Source organism: Lipotes vexillifer, unplaced genomic scaffold (assembly GCF_000442215.2).
Source record: "Lipotes vexillifer unplaced genomic scaffold, Lipotes_vexillifer_v1.1 scaffold521, whole genome shotgun sequence".
NCBI lineage: Eukaryota > Metazoa > Chordata > Mammalia > Artiodactyla > Lipotidae > Lipotes > Lipotes vexillifer.
This window is the reverse complement of record NW_006778737.1, coordinates 1,309,859-1,324,623: the sequence shown is the minus strand read 5'-3', so window position 1 is coordinate 1,324,623 and position 14,765 is coordinate 1,309,859. Positions and strand designations below refer to the sequence as shown.

The 14,765-nt window shown below is 37.2% G+C and overlaps 1 protein-coding gene across 1 annotated transcript; it reads left to right on the top strand.

Moving 5' to 3' along the window:
- The first annotated feature begins 541 nt into the window (after window positions 1–541).
- On the top strand, window positions 542–14,592 carry ASB14 (ankyrin repeat and SOCS box containing 14). Its single transcript, XM_007451766.1, has 9 exons — window positions 542–663; window positions 3,476–3,553; window positions 3,976–4,109; window positions 4,207–4,365; window positions 6,586–6,831; window positions 10,057–10,228; window positions 10,697–11,243; window positions 12,892–13,045; window positions 13,786–14,592. The coding sequence occupies exons 1-9, from the start codon at window positions 542–544 to the stop codon at window positions 13,962–13,964; spliced, it is 1,791 nt and encodes a 596-aa protein (XP_007451828.1). The 3' UTR covers window positions 13,965–14,592.
- The last annotated feature ends 173 nt before the right edge of the window (window positions 14,593–14,765 follow it).

Here is a 14,765-nt window from a genome sequence, read left to right as displayed (position 1 = left end):
GCCTAGTAAAATATATCGGGGGTATTTTTCCCACTATTCCTGTTACATGTTATGAGAATACATTTATTCCTATAACATGTTTATTTTTAGTATTTACTAACTAAATAAAATATTATTTTCAGCATTATACTCCCTGCGTGTAGGAAAGATATTCTTTGGAGTGAGAGCTACAATTAATGAGAAAAACTCATAAGCCAAGTTTAAAATAGATTGATATGAACATTTTCATAGTTACAGTGGCACTGACCTAAGTTTTATATGAAAGGTTGTGTTTCCTGAATAAGCTTTAAGTAGATGGCTGCTCATGGAAAACTTCTAATTTATGTTGAATCTGTGTCAGTTCAGAAAACTGTTTGGGTTTTCAAAAATTTTTTAAATGAATATTTTGTGTTCTAAATTTTGCACTTTTTCATTTATCAATCCTATTAATTTTTTAGTTTTCTGAATTTCATTTATAATTTTAATCAGTTGATAATCTTTCACAACTGGAAAAATATTTTTAATTCATTTTGACTTTAAAGTAAATCTGTCTGCATTTCACATGGATAATTACACCAATGATGAAGACATAGATGATGAGTTTGACACCCAGCTCATCATTCAACAGAGTTTACAGGATATTCACAAGCCGGAAACTACACAGCAGTCACCTGAAGATGAGAGGTAATGGTATCTCACTGGCAACATAGTATAAGTATTCAACAGTTAAGCCTTGTCATAAGCACCGATGCTAGTGTTGTGACAAAAACAGAAGAGAGGGTCAGAATCCAAGGAGCTGAATATCTATGAGACTTGATATGTGACCAGACAGGAGAAATTTGGAAATAATTCAGAATTTAATCAGGCAGTAAAGAAAATAATAGCCAGGACATGGAAGCAACCTAAATGTTCATCAACAGAGGAGTGGATAAAGAAGATGTGGCACATATATACAATGGAATACTACTCAGCCATAAAAAGTAATGAAATTGGGTCATTTGTAGAGACATGGATGGACCTAGAGACTGTCACACAGAGTGAAGTAAGTCAGAAAGAGAAAAACAAGTATCGTATATTAACGCACGTATGTGGAATCTAGGAAAATGGTATCAGTGACCTTATTTGCAAAGCAGAAATACAGACATAGACATAGAGAACAAATGTATGGATACCAAAGGGGAAGGGGGTGGGGAGGGAGGAATTGGAAGACTGGGATTGACACATTGATATTATTGATACTATGTATAAAATAGACAACTGATAGGAACATACTTTATAGCACAGGGAACTCTACCTAATGCACTGTGGTAACCTAAATGGGAAAGAAGTCCAAAAAGGAGGGGATATCTGTATGTATATGGCTGATTCATTTTGTAGTGCAGTGGAGGCTAACACAACATTGTAAAGCAACCATACTCCAATAAAAATTAATTTTAAAAAAGAAAGAAAATAGTTGGAGGAGGTTACTAGCAAATATGGGTGAGGAGAGGCAGATGAGAAATCAGAAAGAAGAAATACATGAGGAAATGTAAGACTAGAGAACACTAATGCATCTTGTCTTTGGGGAGCTAAGGAAATGCATAAATCCAACCAAGACACAGAAACCTTAGTAGGGTAAAGTCTTTAATCTACTCAAATCAAAAGGAGTAATTATGTAAACTTAAACCCAGAAGAGACTAACCCCTTCTGAAGGGTGTGAACTCAGAGTTCTGGTATGACAACACTAGAAAAGGACCCCATGGATCCCTCAGTGGAGTAAGAGAATTGCCCTGGATATGGGCTGTCTGCGGCCAAGCACAGCTAGTCAAATGCTCTCTGGGTGATCAGCAACTTCAAGTCCATGAGTAGTTACAATTATTTTTCAGGGGTATTAAACCCATTTGCTTGGGGTGGTGACCTCTATTTGCCTGATGGAGGTAAAACTGGATAAATGTGTTTTAACCCCAAGAGATTTTGTAATTAAATACAGAGATGTTGGAGTATATCAAACCTACAGTATTTTTTTTTTAAGTAACATACTCATGGAGTGATCACTGTGTGCCACACTATTCTGAGCATTTCATAAATATGTATTAACTCATTTAAATTCTAGTTCTCGTTACCTCTCTATGTGGTCGGTACTATTATTTTCCCCATTTAGAGATGAGGCGACTGAGGCATAGCATAGAGAAATTAAATGACTTACCCAAGGTCACAGAGCTAGTAAGTAAAGAGCCAGGCAGCCTGGCTTCAGAGTCTGCATTCTTTACTACACTATTCCTACACTTTTATGTTAAATTTAGGAATAATCTTTAAATAGTTAAAAGTTTTGTAAAGAAATTGGATTTCATTGGGTTACCTGTTGTATTAACCTTGTGATTAAACCTTGTGATTAACTTTGAAGTCATGATTTTAGGTTGAAAGGCTTAAGAGATTTTGATTAAGAGTACTGAAATGTTTCAAAGAAATTAAAATTGACTACAGTTATAAATTTCAGTCATTAGACTTGCAAGAATTGTATGATACTTAGCAAGGCTTACTGATTTGATCAGGCACTTAAAGGAATTAGGAAAATAGAACATACTTGAGACAGGAGCAGTAAAGCCCACCACCACCAAAAGATGTCCAAGTCCTAATCCCCAGAACCTGTGGATATGTAACCTTACATGGCAATGGAGAATTAAGGCTGCAGACGGAATTAAGGTTGCTAATCAGTTGACTTTAAGATAGGGAGATTGACTAAATTTTAAGTAGGACCGATTGTCTAAGGGAATTTATTGTTTTCAAGCTGGGTTCATTGAATAATCAAAGAAAAAGGGAAGGTGACAATCCTTATTTACTAGATTTAAATATAATATAAGATTTATAAGTTGAGCTTTAAAACTTTAAATATTTTAATAAAAATATTACTTAAAAAAACTGCTAATTGTGTTTTTTGAATACAGATTCTGATCATGAATATTTTTTAAAACTTACACCATGATTATTTACTATTTTTTTAAATAATAATTTTTGCTGGAATCATTGACATTATAGAGTGGCCATTTAAATTTTACCATGTGACAGTGTGACATTTCAGTCCTAGGCATGTTTGATTGAGTTCAGCAGACACTGATTGAAGGCTAACTGTAATCCAGGCTCTCAAAGTTCTTGCCCTAAAGAAGCTGATGAGGGAAGACACATGGGAGGGGAGTTTCCCTGGAACACATTAAGGGCCATACTACGTTTTCTTTTTCTTTTTTTTTTCCTAAATATATATACATATATCTTTTATTTATTTATTTCTTGAAACATCTTTATTGGAGTATAATTGCTTTACAATGGTGTGTTAGTTTCTGCTTTATAACAAAGTGAATCAGTTATACATATACATATGTTCCCATATCTCTTCCCTCTTGTGTTTTGAAGTATTTCTATTATGCCTCAGTCATTGCCTCATATGAGTTCATTCCTGGTTAACTACTATTGCCTTTACCCTTTCCTTTTGTTTTATCAAATGCCTTAGTTTTTTCCTCAGTTTTGGAATTACATTCATGTTTTTTCTCTGCAGCTTTTTGATTGCAGACTGTAAGAGGATAGTTGAAACAATAGAGACAGTTAAGTACTCTTCCTATTCTATCCCCTTCAACTTGTGGTAAGATGTGATGGTGACAACTGGTAGCATTTCCCCTCTAAGTTCAGTAAGCCTAGAAGCAGGATCTCCCAAGTGCTGAACACTATGGGGTCAACAGCTAATTGTCAAGAGTCTGATGGGGCCTTTCCTGGGAGAAACTACTTCAGCAAAACTTAGCAAACAGCTCCTGGGCTCCTCGGTGGACAGAGCTGTTTTCTGTACGGAATGCTAGATGAAAGGCCTTACTGCTTGTTTGTCCTATGCCATTTAAATGTGTCTTTCATTAAAGGTAGTGCTAGAATACTGTTGTCTCATGCACTAACCTTGATGATGGAATTCAGAAGCAGTATGGGCTGCCTTGTATATGTGCCAAATGTGAATATGTTCTCATTTGACTTGTTAATAGGTAAGGAAGATGTATTGTCAGGGTTGACCAAGTACCATTCTGCTTTTGATGAAGCAGATGAGATAGGCTGGCTTCCTCTCCATAAGGCTGCAGTGCAATTAAATAGGAACATTTTGGAAATAACCCTGAAAGGTAAACTCCCTTTATAACTCTTATTGATGCTTCTGAGAAATAAATTTAAAATTTATTTCTGTATCTTAATCTGTGTGGTCTAATGGATTTATTTCAGCCTCAAAACCCAGTGTGTGGGAGCAAACCACCAACAATGGTGAAACACCACTTTTTTTGGCTGTCAGCAGTTGCCTCTTAGAAAATGTCTGTTTGCTTCTTCTCAATGGCTGCAATCCAAATGCCAAGAATGTTGAAGGCAATTCTCCTCTTCTTACAGGTAAATTAACACGTTAGCTCTGGAGAACAGTCTGTGGCTCTGAGTGTCCTCCAGGCCCACAGGTTTCAAAGGCAGTTTCTTGTGCATAGTTGCAGCACTGTCACTCTGGTGCCAAATAACCACACATGGGTACCTGACCCTCAAGAAGCTTTATATAGGCTGGCCTGTGAGGTGGCCTGAGGCAAAGTCTCTGCCCAATTATGAGCTGATCATTTTTACATAGTACCTCAGTTGAACAAGTTAATTCTGGTATAAGAAATATAGGAGAGGAGCAGAGTAGGAAGAAGCAGCCAATGGTTGGGTAAAGATGGCAGATTAAATATGAATGAGTAATTCTGCTGCCTCCTGAGTCTTCAGGAGGATTACAGTTCATCAACTGTTTTAAAGGGTTAAGATACAAAAAATGGGAAGAATGGAAGAGGAGACAACAATAACATGATTTTTAAAAATCAGAAGAGCAGATGGATGAGTAGTAAGTGTCAAGAAAGCCAAATCTTAACTTGGAGTGGGGAAAGCCAAAAACCAGCACAGTTATATCAAAAGGCCTGGAAATTGTTGGCTATAGTTACCTCATGGAGCAGGGATGAAGGATGGGCAGCTAAAATAGAAAAATTGGTTGAAAACTATTAAACAAATAGTCAGGTATCTAGATCACTTCTCTCAATCCACCCTGCTGGGTCAGACTCTTCCCCCACCCAGCAGAATTTTGGAAGTTTTTTCTCTGAATAGTGTGAGCAAAGGCTCTCTGGATGGGGGGTTATTTGGCAAGGGCAAGAGTACTGGGTTGAAAACACTGGAGGAATTAAGCACATAGGCTGAGACCTCCCAGTTCTTCACCAAATTCTAGAAAGCCAGCAGCTAGAACTTCACCCTCCAAGAGGAGGCTTCTTTGGAGAATCTGATCAGCTCAAAGAGAAAGAACTAAAAATACTAAAACTGGAGGTTCCCCAACAAATAGCCCAGGCACATCAACCTACAGTTAAGACCACAGTCAATGTTTAGAATTTCCAGGCAGATTTTTAGTCCCCAGCTCTTAATCATGAGCAGACATCCAAGGACTATCTGAGGAAAGTCTTCAACAAACAAAGGTAAACAACTTGGAGGAAACAGATTATTTAGGGGAAAATAAAAGGTAGGGGGAAATTATCATTAATTTCCTCAGAGAAATCAATGAAAATTAATGAAATAGCAGGACACTACTAAAAAAAAATGAAGAACAAAACAAAAAACACTCTTGAAAATTAAAAATATGACAGCAGAAATTTTAAAAAATTCAAATGCGAGGAGATAAAGTTAGGAAAGCTTCCAGAAGAAGAAGATAAGAAATGAAAAATCAGTAAGAAGAATAACTAAGAGAATTAGGATGATAACCGAAGAGGAGGAACCTGTGAGTAATAGGAATGGTAGAAAGAGAACAGACAAAGTAGAGGCAATATACCGTCAATGAGACAAGTCAAGAAAATTATTCCCTAAAACAAAGAACATGTTTCATCTTTCCAGAATGAAAGAGCACACAAAGTGCCAGCTCAATGAATTAAAAAAGACCCAACACTCTTGGCGCTCTATATTGCTAGTCTTAGTGCAATTATAGCCCTTTATATGGCACATTATAAATGGTTGTGAGCAGAATTCATACTGATTCAGTGTCTAACACCTAGCAAGATTCCCCAAACACACTTGGTGCCAACAATTAGCAAATGGATAGGGAGATGGATAAATTAAGGTGCTCTAGAATCTTGAAGGACTAAAGATTATCATCCAATGCAAATTAACAGCATAAATGCAGAAATGCCAATTAGAGAATATTGGTTAATAAAATGTGAGGTTAAAAATAATTTCCTAATTATTGCTGTTTTTGTTTTTCTTCATGTAAAGCAGCTACAAACATTTCTAGGACTGTACTAGGTACTTAAGTTCCCATTTTCTTGAGAACATAAAGATGATAAATGAAAACTGTTTTTCAGCTACATAAGCTGCCAACAGACAATGAATAATTGGTCATGGTTTACAGAAAAGTAAATAGCCTATTGATGTAAAACACTATTAATATTATTTGATATATGCCTCATTTTACAATCCGTTTCCTAAACACCAAATGCTGGTACATGGGGGATAGGAAGGAAGAACTCCTTAAGAAGCCTGAGGGAAACTAGCTGATCTGATACTCTTGGCCTTAATTTCCGGTTGAACATGATGCCTCCCTCACTTCTAATCTCCCAGCTGTTCTACAAGACTCCTACAATATGGCCGCCTTGCTGATCAGCCATGGAGCAGATGTCAATCTGCGGTGTGCCAACGAGAGGACAGCTCTCCACGAAGCAGCCAGGCTGGGCAGACGGGACATAGCGAAGCTCCTGCTGGTTTCTGGGGCCCACCCTGACCCAAAGAGCTCCTATGGATTCACTCCTCTTGCTCTTGCTGCCCAAAGCGGACACACTAAAATCATGGAACTGTTACTGCAGAAAGGCAAGATTTTCCTATACAGTCAGCACACTACTAAAGGATAACATGACCTAAGCATTCTCCTCTTTATGGAGAGCTTCAGTGTAATAGAAGTTAACATTTTATTTAAGCCAAATTTAAGATTTTATTGAAGTGTGTGTTAATATTAGCTACTGAAAGACCCTAAAATAGGGATTGAATATTTCTTATTTGCTGTGAAGCAGTTTCCCTAAAATTACTAGGACCATGTTAAGAGGATGGTTGTTTTTTGTTTAATTTTTTGTGTGGTGGTGTTCTTTTCTAGATTCATAGAATGAAACACTCCACAACATCCCCTTCATGTTGTCTCTGCTTAAGCTAAGTTATGAGGCAGTCCAACCTGTTACCAGATGAATTAAGTTGTTAGGGAATTCTTCCTGATTTCTTCTCTTTGGGTCCCAGTTCTCCCCTCTAGTAATAAACAAAACTCTGAGAGAAGGGGAAGGCAATTTATATGTATTGAGTACTTTCTAAGCGCCAGGTATTAAGCTACTTATTTTACCTCAAATAATCTTCTACAAACCCTGTGAGGTAGGCATTATCCTCATTTTACCCTTGAGGAAAGTGAGGGTCAGGGATGGTACCAGTTGTAGAATTTCCCTTCAAACACGCCCTCCCCTGCCACCCATGCTATAGCTGCGGCCATCTTAGATCCTGGTTTAACTGGCAGAGATCCTGGCTCAGAAAACTGTCTTTGAGGAGACCCTCATTGATGACACTGTTAGAAGAAGCAGTGTAATATCTAAAGCTTTTTTTTCGAAGAAGGAAATCTTTACCAAGATTTAATAAAGTCCCAATATTAGGATTATCTTCTTTATTCTCCTCCCCATTAGTATCCAGAAGTCTTATTTCTTTCTCTAACAATACATGGTCCTGGTGTCCAGTTTTCTAGACTGCAGGGACTCCTACATTTAAGAACAACTTTCTGCTTTTTAGACTTCCCTAAATCTTTCCTGTCATATAGGGGAGGCTAGTTCCCAGTCAATGGCCGTAAGACATCTTAAGTAAGATGTTTTAAATGAGTGATACCAGAGATGTCTAAAGTCATTAGCTGGAATAACAAAGTAAACACTGGATCCTTCATCTACACAAAAAGAGCAACCTTTTGTGTAGATCATTGATTAAAATATAAAGAAACAGGAGAGGCGACAGATTTTAAATCCTTAACCTTTCAAAGAAACCAGTATCGGTTGACCTCAGTGAGGTCAGTGAGGGAGCATTTCCCTTAGGTAAGCCCCTTATACAGTCATCTGCACATAGCTACTAAATAGAAGAGCCAAGCTTTGAACCCACATCTGTCTCGTTCCAAATCACATTACTTTATTACCCTGCATTGCTAGAGTGGCAACATGGCATCATAGAAATAGCACCTGGGTCTCCCCACCTGTACATGAATCCCGACTATCTTGCTTAGTAGTTGTGCATCTCTGGTGAAGTAATTTAATCTCAATTAAACTCAGTTTCTTCATCTTTAAAATGAAGATATTAGCATCTACTTCCTAGGGTTGTTGTGAAGTTTAGAAATTATTACGTACATAAAGAAACCAGCACATAGTGAGTACTCATTACATGGTGGCTTATTAGACATTTCTTAATGCATTCTAGGAATGGGGTTCTGGGGGAGCCACTATATTCTTTTTTTTTTTAATTTTCAAAATATTTTAATCGATTTACAAATTTTTCAATTAGAAAAAAATATGCAGGAAGGGGTTATTTAATTGAGTGATGATAATCAGGACATATATATTATGTGTATTAGCAAAAAATGTGAATAAGTTCTTCAGTAAAAGAAAAAACCTGGTGCATATAATAGATTTCTCATAGTTCTATGCAGAACTTTCACTAAGAGAACACCCACCTAAAATGGATTATTCCTCATCAAATGCTACAGTGAGAATTCTTCTGTAGGAAGCATTTTATGGATTCCTTCCAGAATATAGAGAAGATAATCTGTCTTCTAGGAATTCATTTTCAAGATGGATTATTCAATGAATGGCATCATTTGGATACCCCATTCTGCACTTGTAAGGAGGGGACATAATTTTCCAAAGACTGAAGTCACTTTCATCTCTCCTCCCACTGTACAACTCCACTTAAGTCTGGAGTTTTGCATCTAAAACTATATGAGCTTTTAAGACTGAGATCTGATTCATCATAATCTTTTCCATGAAGAAAGATCTTTCAATTTCCTCCGAGTTAAAACAGCAATAGAGTGCCATTCCATGAAAAGCACAATGACACCATATAAATTAGGAATAATATATTGAAATAGAATTTGTATGTGGATGATATTGCCAAAATAAAGAACAGAGAAGAACAAATGACTGTGATGAGCCAACATGCAGCATAAATGGGCTTTGGCTTACTGCTTATACATGCAAGACAGTCAATAAATATTAGAGTCCTTATATTCTGAAGATTATGGAGTCCACACTAAAGTCATTATATCTTTTTTATATGAGTTGTGAAGGTGCCCAGAGTGTCCTCCTTTTCTTTTGTCCATTTGAATGCTACTCTTTCTTCAAAGCCTTTACTGAGAGGCCTTCCACAACTGACCCCAAATTCCTCCCTCCTTCCTTCACCTCCCAGCCCTGCTCACAACCCCAGCCCTGAGATCTTCAAGAAGACAGCCTGTATCTGTACTCTTATTATCCACACCACTCACACAGCACTTAGCTTACAGGGTACTACAATATACCCTTTTAACTATCAGCAGTCCCTATCTTCAACTACAAACAGCTAGTGTCTCTTAGTATGAACAGTCTCCTAGGAACAAGTTAAAACAGAACAAACATGCTTTTCCACCATAAGATCTTCATTAGATGTCATGGTGACATAGTTCAATAGGATTGTTAGACCATCTTATAGTGTGTTATGAGGTAAGCGAGCTTTTGTATGCTGGTCTGGAAATAAAACCATCTTGTATAAAATTAATTCTCCTGGGATTTTTAAGTTAGAAACAAATAACTTATAAAATTACTCTGAAAGCCAACCTACTTATAACTTAGAGACTGCTTACACCATTTTCTCTCCCCAACTAGTTTGTAAACTGTCTGAGACAGGAGGTACATACTTTATGTCTTTGATTCTTAGTGTTTTGCTAAAGTAGCTGCTCAATAATTGCTTTTTGGTAGTGGTGGTACACTTTTAAGAATACTTAAGCAATACGGTGGAAAAGACTCTGCATAACATCACTCTTTCTCCTCCTAGGAGCTAATGCTCTTGGTCAGGCCTCTGATTCTTCTTCCATCTTACTTGAAGCAGCTAGTGGAGGAAATCCAGACTCTGTAACTCTCTTGCTAGAGTATGGAGCTGATGCCAACATCCCTAAGAATTCAGGCCACCTGCCCATTCATGTGGCAGCTGACAGAGGCCACTTGTTGTAAGTTCAACTACATTATTGCAAATAATAGAAATAGTAATAGCCATGGGGTTTTGGAGGGGGGGCAGCTTCTGGGAATTTTATATTCTTCATCTCTGATCCTACAACTCCAACACCCCTTTTAAAGGTGAGAAACTCTTGACCAGCTAGAAAGTGGTAAATTCAGACATCCTCTGTAGACCCTGAAGAGACATAAAACTATTTTATTTTCAGGTCGTTTGGCAATATGGGGAGCCTCAGGTTTCACTGACTGGGGTAATTCTGAGTTTTATATCTACACCTTAGTTTCATTTAACTTTACATGGTATCTGAGTTTTTGGATGCAGGACTATGCTTTTTTTTGGTTGGGGTGTCTAAAAACCAACTGATGCTAATACCATCCAGTGCTAGTATAAAGCAATCATATACAGGTCAATGCAGCATCTTAACAAAAACTATTTTTTAATGCACTTTGAAATTCTTTCTCAGAGCTCTAAAGATTTTGGTTCCAGTCACGGATTTTGCTGCCATTAAGCGGAGTGGCATCAGTCCAGTTCACTGTGCAGCAGCAGGAGCACACCCCAAATGCCTGGAACTTCTCATCCGGGCTGGATTTGATGTAAATTTCATGCTAGATCAGAGAATTCGCAAACACTATGATGACCACAGGAAGTCAGCTTTGTATTTTGCTGTATCAAATGGTGACCTCTCTTCAGTTAAGCTGCTTCTGAGTGCTGGAGCTCTGCCTAATCAAGACCCAGTAAACTGCCTCCAGATAGCCCTAAGGATGGGCAACTATGAGCTGATAAGCCTGCTGCTACAGCATGGGGCCAACGTTAATTACTTCTGCAAAGTCAACCCTTTACATTTCCCATCTGCACTTCAATACACGCTGAAAGATGAAGTCATGCTCAGGATGCTGTTGAATTATGGGTATGACATAGAGCGATGCTTTGATTGTCCTCATGGAGACAAAGTTCATCCTTTCTATACTTTTGTTGAAGGCTGGACATCTACAGTTATCAAAGATACTATGGTAAGTGCACAGTATTGGCTGTGTCACCCTATGTAGTCATTATCCGTGTCCCTGAACTACAGCAAAAGATAAAACTCCATCCCCTCCAGAAGCTCATGGAGGGAAAGATTTTAATATGATAAATATATGATAAAATAAACATGATAGTAGAAAGATGTAAAAGGTACAGAAACAGTTTAGAGGAAAAAGTGATTTAACTCTAGTTAGGGAGTTTCACAAATGAAGCAACATCTGAACAAGGCTGTGAAAAATAAATGCAGCCTTATATACGTTATGTTTTTTCTTTGAAGAAGTGAGTTATCTAGTTAAAATGTTTCTGGGTTCCTGATACTTGTACCCCTAGGTTTTTGGCTCTAACATTTGATTAATGGTTTTCTTTGGTCACATTTTGATGAAAAAAGGATCACAATAAATATAGTTGACCACTCTCTTCTTGAGACATTTTTCTCTTAGCTGTCATCACACCACAGTCTCCTATTTTCCCCCTACTTAATTGGTCACTTCTATTTTCCCCAACTTGAGCTCTTCCCCCGATTTTTCAAATAGCTGCCACCCTTCAGGTCTCATTTCAAGTGTTACCTCCTCAAAGAGGCCCTTCCTTATGCATCTTACCTAAGGCAGTTCTGTTCCCTAATCATTCTCTTTAATGCTTTTCATTTCTTTTATAGTACTTATCCGTTTCTGAAATTCTTAATATTTTACTGATTATGTATCTCCCCCACAAATACATGAATGTAAGCTCTTGTTCACCACTTTCCTCAGCTTACAGATCTGTGCTTAGCACACAATAGATGCACTATAGATACTTGAATTCATATTATTAAAATCTGAAAATATAAATAAAATGGAGAAAGAACTTTGAGTCAGTTCTGAAGAGGAAAATATTTTAATATTGTATATTACTTTTAGGTTATGATTAATGTAGGACTTGGTATTTAAGCAATATGTCATCTTGTATTATTTCCTGACTTTTCATATAGTAGTATTTGCCTTCTTACATGGGCATCTTGTGTAAGGACATGTAAATTACTTAAAGGCAGAAACTATCATACGTTTCAAGTATCAGAATAGGGAATAGGTTATGAATGATAGAAAACCCCAAATAAGAGAGGCTCTAATAAGATGGCTTACTCCCCTCTCCTATAAATAAAGGCGAGAGTAAATAGACTTCTAATTGGACAGTTCCATGATTCACAGGAGAAACTCACATCCAGTCCAACCAGCAGGAAGGCAGGCAGGAGGAAGCAGCACACGCCTTGCTCTTCTTTTAACAGCATTCTGTAAGTCGCTCACACTTCCAGTGACATCTCATTGGCTAGAACTTAGATGGCCACATCTAGATGCAAGTGAAGCTGGAAAGGTAATCTTTATTCCACACAGCCATGCGGGCAACCAAAGGGGACAGAAGCTATTATGTAACAGTCTGTTTTTAAACCCTCGTATCTTATAAAGTTTGGAAGACTTGGTAGTAAATATTTTTCCAAATGTTAGAGCTAAGAAATATTTTCTTGTTCAACACCTTAGTTTATAAATGAGGAACTTCAAACCTTGGTTCTTGACTCCGAGTTTAGTGTTCTTTTGATTACTGTGTTAAACCACAGATACTTAGTTTTCCATTTACTTTCATAGTTCTGATTTTCTTCCTCAGTTCTGCGAAGTAATAACTTTGTCATGGCTGCAACATCTCTCTGGAAAGGTTGTTCGAGTGATGCTTGATTATGTTGATCAAGTTAGGATCTGTTCAAAGTTGAAAGCTGTGCTCCAAAAACAGAGGCTCTGGTCAGAAATCCATTTTATCTTGAGTGAGTATCTTTCTTTCTTGACGATTCTTACCAAAAAATACTAACTGAACTCTTCTTATTTCTTTGGTAGAACATTGTTCTCTTCAATTAAAAGCTTGACCTAAAGAAACCAAGAAAAATACTATTCCTATCTAAAAAATGTTACCGTTTATAACTGCACTTAATTTGTACTTACTACCATTTCCCAATAGATAAAATCTGTTAGGTAATTATTTATTATATAGGTAGATAATACTTTTCTTCTGATCCTATGGTACACCATAGACACAGGAATTAAAAACTATGAAATGGCACTAAAAACAGGGATGAGAAAATGCTAAGATCTAAGGCTACAGAGGATATTAAATGACCCTTCAAAGCAAATTCTTTCACAGTAGCACATAAGTCAAATTAAGAAGAATTTCTTTCATATAATTTCCCCACAGGGTAGTGATCTTTAGTTTTTAGCCTGACCCCAAGGGGCAGGACAGGGGGTTAATACACACAGACGTAGGAGCTTTAGGTCTCACAGGCCAGACCCACAACTGATGCCAGTCTTTGGACTCGAACGTGACATGGCTCTGAAACCACAGCTACGAGATCTGCAGTGAGAAGTGGAAAGCTATTTCCCAATTAACTTTTCCGTTTAGTCACAGCAAATGAAAATCTTGGTGGCTTAAGTATAAAATACATTTGCTAAAGATCACTAAAAAAATGAAGCAATTCTTTCTTTTGGATAATGTGCCTGTTTTTCATTTTAGCAAACCCTCGCTCCCTGAAACATTTGTGCCGCCTCAAGATCCGGAAGTGTATGGGACGTTTACACTTGCGCTGCCCCATCTTCATGTCATTTCTTCCGTTACCCAATCGTCTAAAGGCATATGTCCTTTACAAAGAACATGACCTTTATGAACAAGGAATTTTCACAGGAACCTGGTAATCAAACTATTCTGGATAAAAAGGTATATAATTCCGCAGATGTCTTTCTTAAAATGTGACTTGTTACACTGATTCATATTTCTCACTTTACCTAGCAACTAAAATCTCAATGCAGTCTACATTCTTTAAAAAGTCACTCTGAACATAGCCTCTCAACAGATGGCTGGCATACTGAAAGGCAGTTTTGTAAAAATAAAACCCAAACAGTAAAAATTTCAATTAACTAAGATACATCAGTTCTAATGCTGTATTCATCTTACTTTAAACGTATAAATCCACATTTCTACATGCTCAAAATAATAAATGCTACCTCTGATAATTCATGATAATTCTTAACAGTAATCCTTCTTATAGAGAAGTACATATATAAAATGTCTTAGTGACTGCAATGAATAAAGGACCCCAGTACATGACCCTAAAATTAGCTGTTCTTGTACAAAAGTCCCAAGGCCAGCTTAGTGTCTGTTTACTTGCAGAGTCCATTACTGAGGTAATTCAGTTAATTGAAAGAGAACCTTCAATTGCGATTTCATCATTAATGGGATACATGCGTTCCTTCTTTCTACAAAACCCTGGCTAAGGGTTACCATTTATTGGTTAATGTGATCACTAAAAGTGTTTTCAAATGGATGATGGCTTATGATTTCTGTACTGAACCTAGTCCACTTCTAGACACAGAGGAGGGGCTCACTGATAGAAGCAGTTATAGGTGTTAGTTTAAAATTTTATTTCTATATATTCTATGCTGCATTTAAGTACAGGTTTCTGTATGTGGAAGCGAGGAAAGAAACTAAGAAAACAT